The following is a 20,158-nucleotide window of genomic DNA, read 5'->3' as shown; positions in this document are numbered from 1 at the left end:
TTTACTAATATGTTCTATCAAAACAAACACTATTAAGGTATAATGTGATAGCCTGGTTCACACAGGGATGATTTATTTGGTTTGTGCTTAGTCACTGTAGCCTAAAACACTTACAGTATGCTTTGAAATATTGTGTAAATATACCGATAGCTTTTAAAGGGATTTTCTTTCAGGTGAGCTTAGATGTTATTTCATGATGCAAAAAAGGGTTAATAAGCAGCTATGTATCAGTTAGTATAGCAATCATTGTTTTTGACTACTGATTTTTTAAATCTTAGCTTTTGTTCATCTAATTTAACTGTACTTGACATAATTCTCAGGAATATAGGTTTGGGAGCTTCAATTGCTGTAAGAAAAAAATATAATATTCATAGTAGAAAACCACTAATGCATCTCTAACAAACGGCATACTATTATAGCAATTTAGACCCAATAGATATGGAGGTAGGAAGTAGAAACACTCTTCATTTTTTAAAATACTTTTTCAGACACTATAAAGGAGATATTTAATAAAGTACTCAGTATGAAATAATATGATGGCAGTATATAGACCTACACAAATCTAAGCATCCCTGTCTGTGTTGGACAACCTTTTTAAAGGGAAATCAGTTTAAGACTGCAGCATTACATACACTGAGAATAATTCTCATTTCAGTTTCCTGAGACTGTTGAGGTTTTGTTCTTTCCTTTTACAAAAGAAAGGAAGAAAGAGAGAGGCACGGAAATAAGTATCAGGATCAATTTGCAAATCCTTCTCTTTTACTGAGGAAATAGACTAAATTATATTCTGCCCCACCTTCTACTGACAACAAAGAAGTTTTTTCAGTCACCAGGAAGACTGAAGAATTAAGAAAAGGATTAAATTTCAAACCTCACCCAACAGGTAGGACTGAAACTGACAAAGACAAGTTCTGAAAAGAAATCTTTATTGAAGAAAAGTTAGGAACTCATAAAGAAATCTAGCAATGTCTGCATTTTGTGAGTAAGTTGTATATATGGCAACAATATTCAAGCCTTTTTCTAACCCTTTCTCTTTACATAATGGGTCCAACCTCCACCCCATTTCTTTGGCACAGATTGTTTTCCATCTGTGCCTTGTTTTTGCTTTTTTTTTTTTTTTTTGTCCGTGAGTGCTAATTTCAAAGGCACAAAGACTTCAGTCTTTAAAAAAGGAGGCCACAGAAAGCCCTGGTTTTCAATGGGCTCCTGTGTCTGTACCTACTTTTGACAGAAATGGCTTGCAGAAGGATAGTGACTCCAAGAAGGCCAAGGTTATGTAGCCTTGTAGTAAGCATAACTACTGCAGAAACAGAAAAGGGCTTAAGGCATCAGGGCAATATTGTTGACAAACTGCCCTGGAGTACTAGTAAGCCTGCCAGCATGTGTGGCTACCAGCTGAGAAGTCGAATAATTAATGCAGAAACATGGCAGAATTGGGTAACTGGACTGCATTTCCAGTGAATCTTCCCAGACATCCCAAGTTAGAATTCCTTGAATGGCATAGCATCCACAGATCCACTTCCATCAATAACCTACAGGGGAATGCTTGAGCAAAATGTTGCTCACTTCACCTGCATGATCCAAAATCCTAGTGGGAACAACCAATATGGAAAACATTGAAAGTAACAGCAAAGTCATGTACAACAATATGGACAACAATATGGAAAACATTGAAAGTAACAGCAAAGTCATGTACAACAAGGTTTCTCAAGCTTGGCCACTTCAAGATATATAGACTTCAACTTCCATACTGGCTGGAAAATTCTGGAATGAAAGTCTACACATGTTGCCAAGGTGTTCTGATATTTTCTCTCTGATAAGCATACATAGTAATTTCTTAGCAGAAAAAAAATCCAATGAAAACTAAAATAACACTTTAAAGAGTAAAAACAAAAACATACATATTTACTGCATTAAAATACAGAAAATTCATGCTGCTGAGTTTCTAGGCATCTTTCTAAGTATCAGGCCCTCCTATTGTGAATATATATATATATGTATATGTATATGTATATATACATATATACATATATACATATATACATATATACATATATACATATACATATATATTTGTTTTCTGAGGTTCTCTTTAACTTCATCGAAACGTTGCCTAGATACTTTGAATCTTACGCGGGAGAAAACCCGAATAACCAAAGATCCACATACATACATACATACATACATACATACATACATACATACATATATATATATATATATATATATATATATATATATATATATATATATATATATATAAATTAGCATACATAAAATTGCAATATCAAGAAATCAATTAACTCAATAATGATGAGCTCTAGATGCTAGTTTATACTGTATTTTTAATTTGTCTTTTGCAGTTCTACTATGCAATTTGCATGTTTATAAAAGTTACTCTGGTTATTTTGAACAAATGTTAAAAACTATTAACATATAATAAAGTGTTAATAATATAAAGCCTTTTATAACTGTCTTTTATTCAGTAAATTTTGGGGTTATATTCATATAGTATTGAATATCTTCCAACTAGATGAGCAAAGAACTTTGAATTCTTCCATGTATGCTTCTAACTTCGTAATTGCCCTAAATGACTATTGTCATTTGTTCAGCATACAAGTTCCTATGTGTGCAGTACATTCCTATTTAATTGTATGTGCTTGTGTAAAGTAACTTTAGTAACTTTCTAAAGTAATTCAACATCCTATGTTTACACACTAACTATGGAGCAGGACAGGTGCTTGTGCCAGTTAATAGTTGACATAGGGAAGTACGTCATTCTGATTGACTTAAATCTTATTTATGCCTCCAATTTCTGATTTGCAATGGTCATGAGGCTTCATTATGCATTCATTCATAATGTAACATTGACTCTTGCTCAGAGAGAATGATTCTTTATATTTCAGCAGTTTCACCCTGTGACTGTAGGGTTCCAGAGACAGTGGCAATTTTCTGGAAGCCGTTTATGACATGAACATGAATAATTGGCAATCCCAAAGTTGATCATACTGGCTTGCTTGTCACCACTGCATTTATTTATTTTATTAAAATCAAAGGCAACCCAACTGAAGATGAGACTATGCAGCTTACAGTTTAAAAAGTAAGAAAACCATAAAGTAGGGGGGAAAAGAACCAAGGATATCCAGAATATATACTATACAGTAGAATAGGAAACAAACAAAAATAATGCTTCAAACACTGTTATTAATCTTTTTTTTTTACCAAAGAAGAACAGATTTTAAGTGTTTAAACCACACAAAGCCATAATATATAAATTTATGTATGATTCTTCCCTCCTTTTATAGAGATATGATCAGGTCAGTTTTTATTACTCATTGATAGATTTTTGTGGGAGACAACTATGTTACACATGGGAAGGATGCATGGTACTGGTACCATTATTCTAAAATATACTTTCCCATCTTCTCCCTTCTTTTCACATGAACAATCAGGATATGATTCGGGATGACATGTCACTAGAATGTGAAGTCTGTGCTACCAAAATCTGAGTATAGCAATAGCACTTAGACTTATATACCACTTTGGAATGTTTTACAGCCCTCTCTAAGCAATTTGCAAAGTCAGCATATTGCCCCCAACAATCTTGGTCCTCATTTTACCTTATCTTGGAAGGATGGAAGGCTGAGTCAACCTTCCTATCATTAGATGGCAACAAAAAGACTCAGAAAACAAATATTTTTGCAGCCCAAAAGAGAAAGATATACAGACTGCTGCTTGGGAAAGATATACAGACTGCTGCTTTAACATGCTTTCCTGTAATCCACACAATGGCGCAAAAGTATATTGCCATAATTTGCTTTGTCCCAATAGGTGAAATCTAATCTGTCCAAGTAATAAGGCCAATAAGGAGTGCTGTGGGTCAATTTAAGCAAAGTAGTTTTCTGCTTTTGAGGGGGCAGGGGAAGGCGACAAGGAAGTCAGTGTATGAAGATGCCCATCATCCTAGAGTATAGCAATGCAGCAAGAGCTGAAGGAGGCTTTGAATAGTGCTGAAACTTTCTCTTATTATGTATCATCCTACACTTAAAGCACATGTTCATGCACACAGAGTTTGTCAGTGTGGAGGTGTTTAACTCCAACCTTTCAAAAAATGTTAGTTTGTCACATATCCTGTGTGTGAAATCCACATCTAAACTAGGTAGGGATATCTTCTCCCATTCATTTAAATTTAACCTATTTAACCTATTCAAAAATAGGTTAAACATTATGCACATAATGAGTGGTTTACTTAAATGTACGAAGTAATACACATAATACTTGTACTACATGCAAACCAATTTAGGAATCTACGCTAAACCTTATACTACCTTTTTACTACCTTTACTTTTTACTTCTTTTACTTATTACTATTAATTTTATTAGTCTTTTCTGTTTCTATGCCCACTTTTATTAATCTGCACTCTATTAGTTGCAGCCGTTGATCGTCGATGTTTGTACACTTAAGCTATGATCAAGTAACCATTTATATAATCAATTTTGAGAATAGTTGTTTGGAACTTTTTCTTAATTTTCACGGAATTTCCTTACTTCTTGAACGGGCAGAAAAATCCATTCCCTAATATATATATTTTTGAAGCTCCCTTACATCCACACAAATCTTTTTCATTTATTCTTCATTTAAAATAACTTGAGAAGTAACAAAATGAGAGTTCTAGACGGAAGGGGGAAAGAGCAGTTCCCTCTAGACTACATTTCCCAGCATGCCATTGGCGGCGGAGAGTGGGCGGTGTTGCAAAAGGTGGCTCTCGTCTGCCGGTGTTGAAACAGCTTTTGCAGAGCGGGCGTATTTCGAGAACTGACCGGAGTTCAAGTGAGCTGGGCGAATGCCAGCCATGGCGAGTGGGCTGCAACAAGTTCGCGGGGCTTGGGGGCTTCTTGCCTTCTGCTGCTGCTGCTCCGTGGTCTCCTTTGTGCTGCGGAGTGAGAACGAGCGACCGATTATTGGTAAGTAGAAGGGCGTTGATATTGCAGGAAGCTGACAGTTAGCCATCCGGGACTTCAGGGTTGAGAAAGTCAGATTAAGAGTAGGAGTCGTGTTTCTGCCTCTTTCTCTCTCGCTCTCTCAGAGAGGGAGACAGATCTTTATAGTTTTCGTCGCGGCTATGTGGCTAAAATGACAGCATCTTCTGAGTCTTCGCTGTGATTTTTCTTTTGAATGGTTGCCCTTAAAGTTAACCTTACTTCAGCTAGTAAATTTATTCCTCCCACCGAAATCCGTTACATTGGCTTATTGGAAGAAGTCCTAAGGCGTGAATAGGAAATCTGGATAGATGATGTTCTTGCTCTACCTGTTTTCCCCTGTTAGTGCCAATATAAAATAAAGGGAATATAAACTCAGACAAATGTGGTTGGAGCTAGGTTAGAATAATGAGGTTTTTAAAAGAATAGTTAGCCAAGATAATACATAATCAAACATGAAATGAAATATTTGTGATTCATTCTTGGATTTTGAAAATCTATTGGAGTGATAAAAGACCCACCTTTATTGAAATATGTAAAGCATATCAGATGCATCAATATACAAAGGATGCTGCTAGAAAGAACAGTAGAAAGGAAGAGCAATGGGAGATGGCAGAGAGACAGTTGGAGTAGTAATATGCATAACTAGAGTGCTCTAAGTTATGAAGATCATGCAAAAATGACAAAAAATGAACTCTAGGTAATACCAATCATCGATCTTCTAGAATGAGAAAGTACTTGCATTGATCTGATTAAATTGATCAAAAATTATTTCATTGTCCAAATATTTTGTTTCCAACTTTACATCATCAAAGCTTTTTTGGAACTTGATGAGGAATATAATGGGATAGTGATAAATGGCAAATTAAGATTTGCAGCTTGCAACCAAAGACCTGAAATAAATATATAAATGAATAGCAGCTATAAAGACATTGATCTACAACTCTAGTACAAAATCAAAAAGTAAACAATACCCCAATCAAGGAGCTACTGACATAGACTAACGAGCTAACAGTAAACAGCCTAATCGAGGAACGACTCCTATCAACATTGACAGGGCAAGCCACTAATATATAAAAATATATTAAAATAAGAGCAAACCCTACTCCTTTCTAACATTGATGATGTTATCTATTTTGGGTAATGAAATAGCTGCAAGCATCAAGGATTCTACAAATTATGTTTTGGAGTTCAAGTACAAAGTGATTCTTGTAAAACAATAACATACAAAATATAAGTCGTTTCAATATTGTATTATATTTCTACACATCAACCGTCTTGCTCTTCAAATATTTTGAACTATAATTACGCTAATTCCACACTGTCTGAGAATTATGGAAGTTGTAGTCAATACATGTATTGGCTCTTATTGTATTGATATCAAATATATGACATAGATAGTATAATAAAAGTATTATATACTGTTGATTTTTAGTACAGATATCCTCGACTTACAACAGTGTGTTTAGTGACTGTTCAAAGTTACAATGGCACTGAAAAAAGTGACTTATGACCATTGCAAGTTCCCCATGGTCACATGCTCAAAAGGTATGCTCATGAGGTAACTGCCTCATATTTGTACAGTTGCATTGTCCCAGGGTCATGTGATCACATACTGTGATCCTCTCACAAGCAAAACCAATGAGAAAGCCAGTTTCACCTAACAGTTGTTACTAATTTAACAATTACTGTGATTCATTTAACAACTGTGGCAAGAAAGATCATAAAATGGGGGCAAAACTCATTTAACAACTTTCTCACTTAGCAACTTTTGGGCTCAATTGTGGTCATAAATTGAGGACTACTTGTATCAGTTTCAAGTGGATTTATAAAATTGTTAGTGATTTGAATCTGTTCCTATTTAAAGTTGCTATTTTATTTCTAATCACCTTTTTACTGTGTCACTGAAATCTTGGAACAAAGATCAAATCCAGCATTTCGTGGAGGACTGTTCAGCTAGCATTTTGGAATGTTTTGATCAAATGACTCTAATAGTTGTGCAATGGATCATGCTGAGACATTGCAAAATTTACTGGAAAACATTGAAAGGATTTCACCTTGTACACACCCAAACACACCCTAAATAAAATAAATGAGGATGTTCAGTTTCTTTCCTAGAAGCAATATAGCAAACATATATGCAAAATTTATACTAAATGTTAAAGAGTAAACCGAGTCAAAGACAAAGGCATTTCATGTTTAAACAAACTGGATTTCTAAAAAAGTACTTAAAGGTTAATGGCAACCAAGTGGTATGACCAAAGTTTCTAGAACTCCAGCCAGCGTGACCCAGATGTCCATCCTGGCTGGGAATTAAAAGTGGTATTCCAAAAGGTTTTGAAAAGCTGAAGCCTGAACCACAGCACGAAGTGCTTATCTTAAAATGGTCCCTTGTTTTATGCTATGCATTTCATTGCTCACCTCTACAAGAAATAGTTTGATGTATGTGTCAACTCATAAAATATTTCTGTGGTCTTTTTAGAGTTGCCAACAGAAAGAGAGGGGGGAGCAGTGCAGCAGTTTGCAAACTGAAACTGCATTCCATAAATGTTTTCAAAGATAGTAACTAGGTGACTGAGATTTCTGCCGCACAAAATTCTAACTGGGGAGCATGATTGATGACTCTTGGCTATGAATGTGTCCCATTGGAGAATATGAATTACGATACACCCAGGGGGTGGGGGAAAACCAGGGTCAAGGGTGACAATGAATTATGTGCCTCAGAGTTGGCTACACCCAGGCAATGCTGGACAATAAATCCTTTTTAAGTTTTGGAAGTTTGACTCGAGACTCATGATTTAAATGCGGGTAACTGCCGGAATCCTGACAGCATTATAGACTCATATTCTCTGTCTTTGTTAAGGCCATTTCACATTTCTCATATGGAAAATTTCAGGGGAAGATGTATTTGTCATTTTGTCCCTTTCTTAATTTTGCAGAATTTCACTAAAATACTGTTTTGAATAGCAAATTATACTGATATGGATTGTCAGATAGCCACAGATAGGGACATATCTGTAGAAACATGTGACTTTTCTTTTGCACAGGACATGTGATGCTGAGATAGATTTATTTTTGAAAAGATTCAGGCAATTATTGAATACTGTGGAATATATCAATCAGTACAGCTCAGCTATTTTATCATCAGTCTTACGTACTAGACTTAGAGTGGCACAAATATATAATATACATTCTCTTTTTCTGAATGGTTTAGGAATATTAGCTCAGGAAGCTTTTAAACCTTTTCAGAAGTTTGGAAGTTCTTATATTGCTGCTTCTTACGTGAAATTCATCGAATCAGCTGGAGCAAGAGTAGTACCAGTAAGGTAAGCTGCTAAGAACAACCTGCTCACATGATATGCCAGTCTTAAAAAAACATATAATTAAATTTGTCTTCAAGATACCATGTAATACTGAATAATATTACAGAGAAATGTATTTAGGACTTAATATTCAATGTTGGGGAATTATAAGCAGCTGTTGTGAATAAACTGCTTAGGAACTGTAATTAAATATCTGGAATTCCAGGACTGGAATTAAATACCGTAATACTTTACTGGCGTGATCGCACTCACGTATGATGTCATATGTAGTAATTAGAGTCTTAAACTAGGAATGGGGATGTCTGCATTCAAATTGCTACTCAGAAACTCACCATTATGAGATCCAGTGGTGTAGTGGTTAAGATGGTGGACCATGATTGGGGAAACTCATGCTCAGGTCTGGCTCAGGCATGGAAGCAGATTCCTCTTAGTTCAGCTGTTCTCACAGGGTTGTTGTGGAGGGGAATAGAGGAAGAAGATCAATACACACTGCTTTAAGTTCCTAAACAAAAGGATATAAATATATTCTCCCACCCGCCCAAAGTATCACTGGGGTTAATCAGATTGTTCTGAAAATAAGATGGATAATCCAGGACTAATCATATATGTTGCCTAAAGATTCTTCGACGAAAAAGTTGCCATCACAATAATCCCATTAAAAACATTGCAATGCCAATAAAAATTATTAGTATCCCAAAGTGATTCAGCGATCAGTTTGAATTCAGGCTTCTTTTATCATAATATGTATAATTCATTTAACTTTCTAGTCAATCTACTGTGAGAAAGTTATTAAATCTTATTTTGAGTAGTTGTTTCATATAAAGTAACCATTCAGGTGTTACTAAAGATGAATTTTATTTGTATTTAGTGACTAAGACAATTCTCATCTGACATTGGAATGATATATACTTATGCTAGAAATGTTCATTTCAATTATTATAGATTGAATCGTTCCAATGAAGAGTATGATGAGATATTCCGTTCTATAAATGGGTAAGTCTAACAGTAAGTTAATTATAGTGGAAGGAGTATCAGGATATGAAAATAATACTGAAGGTCTTGATTTTAGTTTCCAGCTAGAAAAATTCATCGGGTGACTATTACAGAGAACAGCTTACCTTATAAGGAACAAAATTTGAGAAAATTTGTAAAGTTCTTGGTAAATGAAAGAGTTACTGAGCATAATAAATTGTAGCAATGCAAATAGGAATGTATCAGTGAGCTTTGCAACATTTTAATGATGCAGAAAGTTTGGAAGTGTGATTTCTGAAGGACTGAATGTTGTTTAGCTCAAAGCTAAATATATATTCAGAATGGTAGTTCATCTGTTTTGCTGGTTTTTTTAATAAGTGTAACACTGATTGCTCCTGAAAAAATATTATAGTTTGCATTTAAAGTAAGTGCAGACTAGAACTGTGAAGACCTTTTAGACACTGGACTTTTAAAGCAATAAACTTAAACTGCAGACTTATTGAAGAAGAAGCTGAAATTAAGCTTAAGTTGCACTTACTGGTAGTCTGTTGTGTATATTAAAACTTCTTTTATAACCCTCATTTAACTGAGATCAGTTGGGAAGTTGTTGTTGATAATAAAATGGTTATAACCATATTTTCTTAGATTACTTTTTCCAGGAGGTGGTGTCGATCTTGCAACTTCTGAATTTTCCAGAGTGGCTAAAATATTCTATACAAAAGCACTAGAGGTAAGCATTGTATCATTCAAGTCAAGCTGCATTAATGTTTGAGACATGGTCCGGGCTGTCAAACTCGCAGCCCGCGGCCCGAATGCATTAAACGCCCATGCCTGGTTTAGCAAAGGGGGGAAAAGTACTGATACGTCAAGTGACACCTCTATGACAACACGAGTTTGACACCCCTGCTTCATGTTACACATTTTTCAGTTTTTTCAATCTTGTCAAAGAGGTATGTGTGCTTCAATAGTCAATAGGGTGTGTGTGCTTCAACTGATATATTGACGGTGTAAAACAGGATTATCTTGATGAGTGTGTGATACATGTAAATTAAATAGTTCTGATAGATGCGTTTAAAAAATAAATCCTATTGTCTTAAAACAGCATATTAAATACCCTTTGTCCATAGCATCTTTTTAGTCTGTATTAGTTTAATCACTGAACAGAATACTTCATGCAGGATATAGGTGAATCAATGCTTATGTTTCTCCTAATTATAAACAACTGGACATTGATCTTTGAAAAGAAAATATGTCAATTTAATTAACAAAACCTACTTGTGGAATGATTGCCCAAAATCATCTGCTCTGTTCTCAAAGCTATAGTTAATTGTGTTAATTTAATTTTGATTGTTTGCTTAGTTTATATCCCCCCTTTCCTCTCTCAAGGCAAAATCTGTCATATCTAGACTGCTTTGTTGTTTTAATAGAGAATAAAGGTTTTCCTAGCTGGATGATTTTGGAAGTCAAATATAGTTCTAATGTGATGACTGCTGATTGGGATTGATGGATGTTATAATTCAAAACATTTAGTGACTTGTCTATGGTTTTGTGTATTGATCTAGCCATTTTTTCCTATTGCCATTTTCTAGGCCAATGACAGAGAAGATTATTTTCCCATTTGGGGAACATGCCTGGGACACCAATTGCTCACCTATCTCACGAGTGGAGAAAACTTGCTCGTTCGGACAAATACAAATGGCTTCACAATGCCACTGAATTTTACTCAAGGTGAAAATTCACAAGTTTTAGCCAATAGAACATGGTTTAAGTTCTTCTGGGGAATCATAGAATTGATGCATTAATGCAGCGGTCGCCAACCGCGGCCCACTGGTGGGCTGTGAGAAAATTGGTGGACTGCTGAGAAATTTCACCCCCAGAGCACCCCCACAAAGCAATTAATTCAGGCCGTGCAGAAATACAAGGCTGCGCCACCCACATGGCCTGTGGGAACCCTCCCCGCCCACTCATTCCTTACCCAGTAAACTTGCCTGCTAAATTGCTATTTTCCCTTTTTCTGACCATCATCTGTTCTGCTGTGCTGGGAGATTTAGATTAGCTAGGAGCAGGAAATGGTTGGATTTCTTGCTTGCTAGCTAGTCTTTAGATCTTTGGCTCAGCACAGCCGAACCTCCCTTAGGACTGAAGGTTTGCTTGCAAGCAAATTCAGTGCAGACTCACGGCAAGCAAATTTGAGAGACTGAATTAGCCGATGGCAGATAGATAGGTCACTGAATGATTCTGGGAACAACTCAATCTGCCTGCTTTGCCTGATTTTGGGTAAAAGTTGCTCTTTTTTTATAAAAAAAATATTTACATGCATGGTGTGTTGTGAGTTAATTTTGTGAGTTTGCTTGCAAACAAATTCTATGTGACAGACTGAGCTAGCCAATGGCAGATAGATAGATCTCTGAATGAATCTGTGATTCTGTGAGCAACTAAATCTGCCTGCCTGCTTTGCCTGTTTTTGGGTAAAAGTTGCTCTTTTTTATAAAAAAATCAATATTTATATAAATATTTATAATATTTACAAACAAGCCATGCCCAGCCAATCACACGACCACCAAGCCAGACCCACAAATTAGGCCATGCCCACAGAACCGGTTAGTGGTCCCTGGGATCTAAAATTATGAGTTCGGTGGTCCCTGAGGTCCAAAAGGTTGGCGACCCCTGCATAAATGAATGCTGGAGCTCAATGAAATAGTTTGAGGAATGCAAGACAGAGGACAGCTAACTTTTCCCCTTATGGAAGCGAACAGAATAGCTGCATTTTCTTAGCTGTTTGTAGTAGAAATGCAATAAGAATTCTTGACAGAGCTCAGCATATTCAATAGTTTTTCCTAATAATATAACATTTTCAAAGGTAAAGAAGAGAAGGGTGTATTTGTAGTTGGGGGGACCAGTGTCTTTCTGCCTCTTATCTTGTGGCTAGCTCCTGAAGATCTAGTCCAAATCTAGTGCAGCTCAAAAGTACTCAACCTCTGTGCTGACAATGTCTTTTCGCTATAGTAATAGAAGTATCTGCTTGTTCAGAATAGAAAGGAAAAAGGCACTTATGTCATACATTCCATCTAATGACAGGAGTACTGAGTTAGGAACAATGAAATGTAATTCCTAGCTCCCTACTGTTGTAACGCTCATTTCTCCAGAAATATATGGGTAATCGTTTTCTGGATTAAATTGAAAAGCTGTTTATAAGGAGTTGTTTTAAAATATGTGTTAAAGACAATATATTTCAATAATCACGACACTAATAATACTTTAAGTGTATAAAACCTGAATCAAGAATAAGAAAATTTAGAGTCCGATTCAGGCTCTCATTATCTATCTTTCATTATCTATCACTATCTTCATATGTGAGCATATCAAAAAAGTCCCTCAGGATTGGCTGCTGGACATAATCAAGCATTTGATACAAATCTCTGCAGCTGAAGGGTTATGGGGCCATCTGCCTAAGAAGGACAGAGGCAGTCCAAATCTGAGCAAGCAAAAGAGTGTCCAGCAGTCAGTTGGCAATTTTGGTTGACACAAGTCAGTAAAGCATTGGGTAAGATATTGCATTTTGACTTACCAAGTTGGTGAATATAATGACTATGGCTTACAAATTGTGGTATGTAGCCTAGTCTAGAATTTGAACCCAATCATTGATCTTCTTGATGTTGATGAGTGATGTTTCATTTTGTTTTGCTTTTGGCATAAGCTTCAAAACACAGTAAGATGTTCCAGGATTTTCCTGAAGAGATATATGAACGGTTAGCATCAGAGCCTGTATCTTCACACTTTCATTTCTGGAGCCTATCCATGCAGGTAATTTCTTGTCAATTACGGTCAAAAACCAACATAAGAAGGTTGGGCAACAAGGAATTTAAAAGCATAAAAATATAAAATGCAAAAATAAAATTACATAAAAAGCTAAAAAAAATCTTAAAAAAGTCTAAAAGGAGGGGTAGGACCAATAAACGGGCATAAAAATGCCTGGCAAAGTAGATTCATCATACTACAATGCACTCTATAATAATGGTCTAGCTCAGGGGTGGGCAAACTTTTTGGCTCGGGGCCGCATTGACTTTTAAAATTTGACAGACGGGCCGGGTCAGCACAAGATTTTTGGGAATCGCCCCCTTCCCCCTTTTCCTCCTTCCTCCCTCGGAGGCCCCCTGAGTCAGCGATTTTTTTTCAGGGGCGGGCCGGATTGGACAGACCAATGGCAGTGATTTTTTTCAGGGGCGGGCGCATTGGACAGACCAACGGGCCAGATGTGGCCCGCGGGCCGTAGTTTGCCCACCCCTGGTCTAGCTGCTCATTGAACCTGATTCATGGCACAGATCTGACATAATTTTAAGTGTGAAGAATCTGGCACCATTGTATATTGTATCAGAATTGGTATCTGAGAAAGCAGGAAGGTGTAAAATTGTAAAGATGAGAAGGCCTGACATTTTGTCAGAATAAAGGCCCTTGGGTTGTTAGGTACTTAAAGATTTGTGAAGTATGCCATGGAGGAGGCAGAGTACTTGTTGAACTCATTGCTGATAAAGGTTGCGAACCTGGCTAGGTCCAATTGGTACTCTGCGTCTGATAAATGGTGTTTATTGAGAGCTTTGGCCTGATCATATCACATGCTGAATAGAAGGAAAGAATTCCAATGATGAGATTTTACTTGCCACTGTTGTTTTTCCATGTGAACTGAAAATCATCCCTCATAATTATTTGGGCAAGACCAAGAGGGAAAAAAAGTAGTTTGCCTAGTAGTTGAGTATGGTTGCCCATACACTAGCCTCTACTTTTGTGAGACCTATCTCTGGTCTCAAGGTGCATTAGAGACACATTGAAAGGCTGAATTTAGGAATTTGGACTGAATAAGTTCTAATGGTGCAAAGTTGGAGAAAGGACCCACCTGGGCACTACAGAGAAATTGTGATATTGGCTTGTCCTTATTAAAATAATGCAGATAAAAATGTCCTATTTTAAAAATCATGGTTACCTTTTATTTTACAGAACTACACAAAAAATGAGAAACTGCGCAACTTTTATAAGATTTTGACAACTAATTTTCATAAAGTGGAGTTCATATCCACCATGGAAGGTAATCTAATTAACCTCTAAATGCTGTCTTGAACTAAAAAATTGTAGCTACTGAATGGGCAGCCTATTGGTGAAATCCAGTAAAGTTTTTGCACTGACAAAAATGGTGGAAAAGATTTTCTCTTTTTTTTCTACCTTTTTCAAAACATCTGCTGAAGAAACTGCTGTGGTCACAGAAAAGAAGTGGGACAGAAACTGCTGTGGTCACAGTAAAGAAGTGGGACAGGCAATCCCATTTGTTCAAATAATATAGGATGGATTCCAGAGCTTATTCTGCCTCTATCTTTTCCTTATACATTTAAAACTGCAAGATGTGTTTTGTGAGGTCATTGCATTCTACTGTTCTATTTTTACAAACAAAACAAAGGAGAATTATAAAACATACAACAGAATGATGTCATTTTACAGATTTTCCATTAGTGGAGAAAATAGGCTGAAATAATCATGACTTAAATTTTCTGTAGGCATCATCTATTGTTCTCCCTTATTTCTATACTTTCGTATGTCTGACTAAAACTCTTACTATGCTCTTACAGCTTTCTTATGTTAGTGGAAGTTAATGTAAATTGTACTTCACAAAGTAAACATCAACTGGAAGAAGACAGTTGCAAATATTCTCATATTTAGTGATAGTATATTATTCTTTAGCTTTCGGATTATTGGTAGATGAAAAAGTCTTATCAAATTGGAATTATTGTATTCTTAATTTATGTTAGTTTAGTTAGTTAAATTAGTAGTATATATTACTATTTCTTAATTGCACTTTTAAAAGAGTTGTTGAAAGCTCAGTAGGATCATAGTTTAGCAATAGAGCACTAACTCTAATACCTTTAGTTAAACTGATCATAGTCAAGTGAGCAAATGAGCAAAGAAGTAAGCTACTGCCAAAACAGACAATACTGGGATAAATGGCACAGTGGTCTCTGGTCTGTATTCTAATCTTCAAAAAGTAGACCTGTAAGTCTTTAGTATCAATACTGAAAAGAGACATTGTCATGAAAGCTGCTGTAACAAAAATTCACTTCAATATATCCATTTTGACAACATAGACTCTTAATTTATGAAGATTTATTGAGCAGTACATTGGTTGATAATTTTGAGATTCTAGTCTTCGTTCCTATGTATTTAATTATTAAGTTTTATTCATTAAATTTACATGCTTCCCATCTTGCCATCAGTCAACTCAGTTTCAAGATCCTCAAATAACTGCCTCTGAAGGTGATAAAGAGGGTGATTTTGGTGTTCTATGATGGATAAGGCTTTTCTGTTTTTGTAGCATACAGGTACCCTATTTATGGTGTCCAGTGGCATCCAGAAAAAAATCCATTTGAATGGAAAAATTCAACCGGCATTCCACATTCTTCAATATCTATAAAAGTAACATTTTTCCTAGCTGACTTCTTTGTCAATGAAGGTAAGTAACCTTAGTAAGGGATATGGGTAGATATAATGAAACATTTCTTTAAAAAAAAAGAGAGCAAAAAGAAAACCATCATGTTTTACCAATGTTTGTACTGCAAATATGAAATTCATATTAATGGAATATTGGTTGACAATATAGCATATTTCATATATTGTATTTTTATTACTAGGCTGAATAGCTAAACATGGGGCTGTAATATTGAAAATTGTACTCTTACTTCAACTACACTGAACATAAAAGACTTATTTCACAATAACCTCCAACCAGTTCCTTGTGTCTTGTGAAAAAGTCATCTATCTTTACCCGATATAAAGCTGAGATTTTACCAATGCCAATTTCAGCCAAATGCATTTCCCTTGTTCTCTTCAAAAATAGTGATTTAGAGAAGCTTTAAGTTGGGACATACCTCTAAACTGTAATACTCTGGAAGTTTCTGAATTATATTTAGAGTTAGGGTCTCTTAGTTAATAAAAGAATTGGAATTGTACAAGATGATAATATAAAACAATTCATATTCTCTAATATTTTGCAGCCCGGAAGAGCAACCACCATTTTTCCAGCAAAAAGGCTGAAACTGATGCACTAATTTATAATTTTAATCCTGTCTACACTGGGATCTTTTCATCTTTTGACCAAGCATACTTTTTTGATTAAATTTCCAGCCTGAAGAAGAATATAAGTAGATTTTAAAATGATTTAATCTTTCTGTTAAAATTGCTATAGTGTATTGTACTGTAAGGACAAACATTCAGATTGAGCGTGGCTCTTTGTAGAACTCATCCTTTCCATTCCTTTCGGTAGAATCACTCTTTATGTTCCAGAGTGGTGACTAAAAGGCTTGTTGTGAAAGCCCTGCATTCCATGAACCATGTGCAGGAATAATTCTAAGTAATAACTGTTCAATTGAAACACAAAGGATATGACTCCCTTATGGGTTCTATAAGTAGGAATGGATCAGCACTTGTTAGTTTGGGGGTTACAGTAAATTACACAGGATTTGATTTACCATTTCGTATTATTACGGGCTTGGCAAAGAGAGGACAAGTCCTGCAGAAGTATTTCCCTAACCCTCAGTAGAACTCACATTGTTCTGATTTTTATCTTATCTGGAGTCGGTAAACACTCTAGCATTATATGTGGTTTATGTTTGCATTAATTGCACATATTTCATTTGAGAAATTGCACTTAATTATTTGTGTTCATTTAAAACTCTTGTTTAATGGGAAAAGTTGAAGAGGATGGCTTTAATGTGAACGGGAATTACGACTTTTCCTCTTTGATCAAATAACTTCTGCTATAGTTGTTTCTGTCCACTAAGGAACAGTGTGATATAAAAATTCTCAGGTAACCCATTCTTGAATAAAGAACAAAGTTTGTCCTTGGACACACAAAGGAGACAGTTTTCCACATTCTGAGCCTCCCATGGGAATGCCTTTTTAATCTCATATCTTCAGCCTGCCAATTGCTCTCAAGTCCCTTCCTTTTCTTATATCTCCCTGTATGATGTTTTAGAGTTTGGAGTAGACATCCTCATCCACCCAAACAATGTTGTATTTTTTAATCCCCTTTTTTGAGATTCCCTTCTTTTATATATCTTTCTTGGAATAATGTAGCACTTTAAAATGTTTTTGCTCTTTTTTTAAAAGAAACTATTGCCACAAATTCTTCTACAGGGTTTATTATTATGATACAGATAGATGATTCTGAGCCTCATTAGTTTTCTCTTCCCTATGTTTTAATCACTTTCCTTGCTTTCTACTCAGCATTATACAAATCCAATCAGTTTAAAGTGCTTGGACCATATTGCCTGTATGGTCCAAGCACTTTAAACTGATTGGATTTGTATAATGCTGAGGAGATAACTGATACTAAGTACAGCCATTGTTTCCAAAACCATCTTATACGTGACTCTTCTAAGGATCAGGAAAACTGAAGCCTTGGTACATCTGAGAGGCATCTTCCTATGGAAGGTTGAGTTAAACTTTGCTTCTGGGTCTTCAGGCAGCACTTTCTCTTATGCTCTGTCAGTTGGTAAGCTCCCGAGTCACTTGAATAGACAGGACCAATATTTTCAGATGCATTTTTGTATTTGAGGATACTTATAAAGTTTCAGATAGCATTTTATCTCCTAAAACTCATCCATGATGAGGAAAAAAGCACTCAATTTGCCTTTCAGCTGCATCCCAACCCTCTCAAAATAGAAACTTGATATTTCAGGTTGACCCAACCTGAAAGCCATAAAGTGGTTGTTTGAAAGTGACTTCCAATCCAGTCCAGGATTCTGTCAATTAATATCATTCGTTTAGACAAATGGTGCTTAGGGTTTTCTATTTTAAATACTGTTTCTACAAAAATTTGAAGCTCAGAGAATCCTTGTAAGATGTCATCTTATTTTGTTCTAGATTTTCCCCATAAAAGGTCTTGGCTTTATTTACAATTAATGCATTAAGATGTATGGTTTTCTAAGATTTATCATAAGTATTTAATATCCAAGGTGCTAATTATGCTTAGGGGGAGTCTACATTACCCTAAGTACTGAAATAAAACATTTCAGTTTACCAAATATTAACAGGGTTTTCATATAGCACAACAAATATGCAAATTTGGAAAACTGGATTTGTGTTTTGATATATAGATTAAGTATTTGTAATTGAAATACCTTTCTTGGGTAAAATATTATGCTAATATCATAAATACATGGGTGTCTGCCAATGTAGCTTATTGGGGGGGGGGGGACTCATAGATTTTTCACTGTAGTTTTCTTTACGTAAGTGAATATAAAAATCTTTCATATTGATGATGCTATTAATGTGAGTTCAAGATCAGCCTTTTTCAAAAATATGTAAGATTTTTTTGTCTTTTTATAATTGTAGTTTTTGTATATACATTTCATTCATATATTTTAATAAACCAAAGTATCCACACCATAGCCTATGGACCAGGCATGATTCACAACCTGTGCTTTTATTTGTTTTCTTCTTGTTGATTATGATTACTCAAAATTAATGAGGCTTTCTAAAATGTGAAATAAAGGTTAATATGTTAAGTTTTAGAATGGTCTTGAAAAAATCTTGGTCCCTGGATGCTGAGACCAAACCTGAATGACTAAATGATGTAAATGTGAATGTATTTTAAGTGTTATATAGTTTGTTTAATTTAATATAGTTACTCAATTTTATTCTTTCACAATATATTTGACTTTGAACATATGGCCTTGTATTCTCTGCTGAAATATGTTTATTGCTGAATAATAAAGGAAATGCAACTTAATAGTGCTTTTAAGAATGAAATGCGTACATTTTTTCCTACTGTACTTTATCAGTATGTCTCCATGGTAAGTACCCTTGCTACTCCATATGGATAATTTTGATAATCAAAAAGAGAGAAGAAAAAATAGCTAATTCAGATGTTTAAAAAATGGTACTTATAGCTTTGTTTTAAAAGTCAGTTATTTTTTTAAAAAACAGATAGATCCTTTCAGCTCTTGTTACTAGATCTGTAAAGAGAATGTAAAGTTTCTTTGGACAATTTCAACTGTCAAATGTTTGAAAGGCTCTGAGAGATCGGGATTTTTCACTAGCCATAAAATGTAAATCACCTAAGTAAGCAATGAGGCACAATTTTTCGTTTGCTTATTGGGTTAGAATATCTGATTGGGTTAGAATATTTATTATCACCATAAGAATGTCACCTCTAAAACTACCTTACTGAGATTTATGTTTACACATCTAATGAGGAGTAAATGTTGGAAGACCACTTCCTTTCCCATATTGGCTGTGGCTAATGGGAGCTTTAACCCAGCCAGCTGGAAGATCACTAAGTTACCAGCACCTCTATCTGAAAGAGAGCTAGGCCAGACAGTGCTTGTAAAAACATGATTGGATTTATCTGAAAATCTGCTTAAATTAAGGACTGAATTCTTGAGTTTTTCGGACCTGCGTGGCTTTCCCTGAGTCCCTACAAGCTGTAGCATTTTATGAACAATAGCTGATAAACTCTTTTTCTTTCATGTATTGTAACATGCTTGGCACTAGGGGGCTTGCATAACCCATGTTGTTTGATTAGTATTGTATGTGCAACCAAAGCCTGGAGCCCTTAGGCAAGGGTTCACAATATTTTATGTCAAACAAAAGTTCCTCAAGATGCTCAAACCATCTGTATGAAAAAGTAAGAAAGCATAATACACACAGATATGCAGATATACGAATTAGCCGGATCTATATGGTATGTATCCAAATCCCCTGCATGCTTATTTCAGAATAATTTGGTGCAATTTTATTGGGATTTGATCTCAGATAAGTCTGCATTAAAAATTATACTGTTTAACAAATTTTGTGATTATGGATTGTGCAAGAGAAATATTAGGACAAGCTTACTAAAA

The 20,158-nt window shown here is 35.4% G+C and overlaps 1 protein-coding gene across 1 annotated transcript; it reads left to right on the top strand.

Annotated features, from left to right (window-relative positions):
• The first annotated feature begins 4,749 nt into the window (after nucleotides 1–4,749).
• Nucleotides 4,750–19,052, top strand: GGH (gamma-glutamyl hydrolase). The gene is made up of 9 exons (XM_026692214.2): nucleotides 4,750–4,965; nucleotides 8,195–8,306; nucleotides 9,246–9,296; nucleotides 9,921–10,005; nucleotides 10,865–11,003; nucleotides 12,973–13,079; nucleotides 14,268–14,355; nucleotides 15,631–15,768; nucleotides 16,310–19,052. Exons 1-9 carry the CDS (start codon nucleotides 4,845–4,847, stop codon nucleotides 16,429–16,431), a joined length of 963 nt encoding a protein of 320 aa, XP_026547999.2. The 5' UTR covers nucleotides 4,750–4,844; the 3' UTR covers nucleotides 16,432–19,052.
• Nucleotides 19,053–20,158: the final 1,106 nt, after the last annotated feature.

The sequence above is a fragment of the Notechis scutatus genome, chromosome 3 (assembly GCF_049901735.1).
Source record: "Notechis scutatus isolate UNSWTSFEM ecotype Mainland chromosome 3, rNotScu1.2, whole genome shotgun sequence".
NCBI lineage: Eukaryota > Metazoa > Chordata > Lepidosauria > Squamata > Elapidae > Notechis > Notechis scutatus.
This window is presented reverse-complemented; position numbering and strand designations above follow the sequence as displayed.

Excerpts from the sequence above, each read along its gene's own strand:
- GGH (XM_026692214.2), top strand. The coding sequence starts at position 4,845 with ATGCCAGCCATGGCGAGTGGGCTGCAACAAGTTCGCGGGGCTTGGGGG. Across the intron at positions 8,307-9,245 it reads GCAAGAGTAGTACCAGTAAG|ATTGAATCGTTCCAATGAAG; the intron begins GTAAGCTGCTAA and ends CAATTATTATAG. Across the intron at positions 9,297-9,920 it reads ATATTCCGTTCTATAAATGG|ATTACTTTTTCCAGGAGGTG; the intron begins GTAAGTCTAACA and ends ATATTTTCTTAG.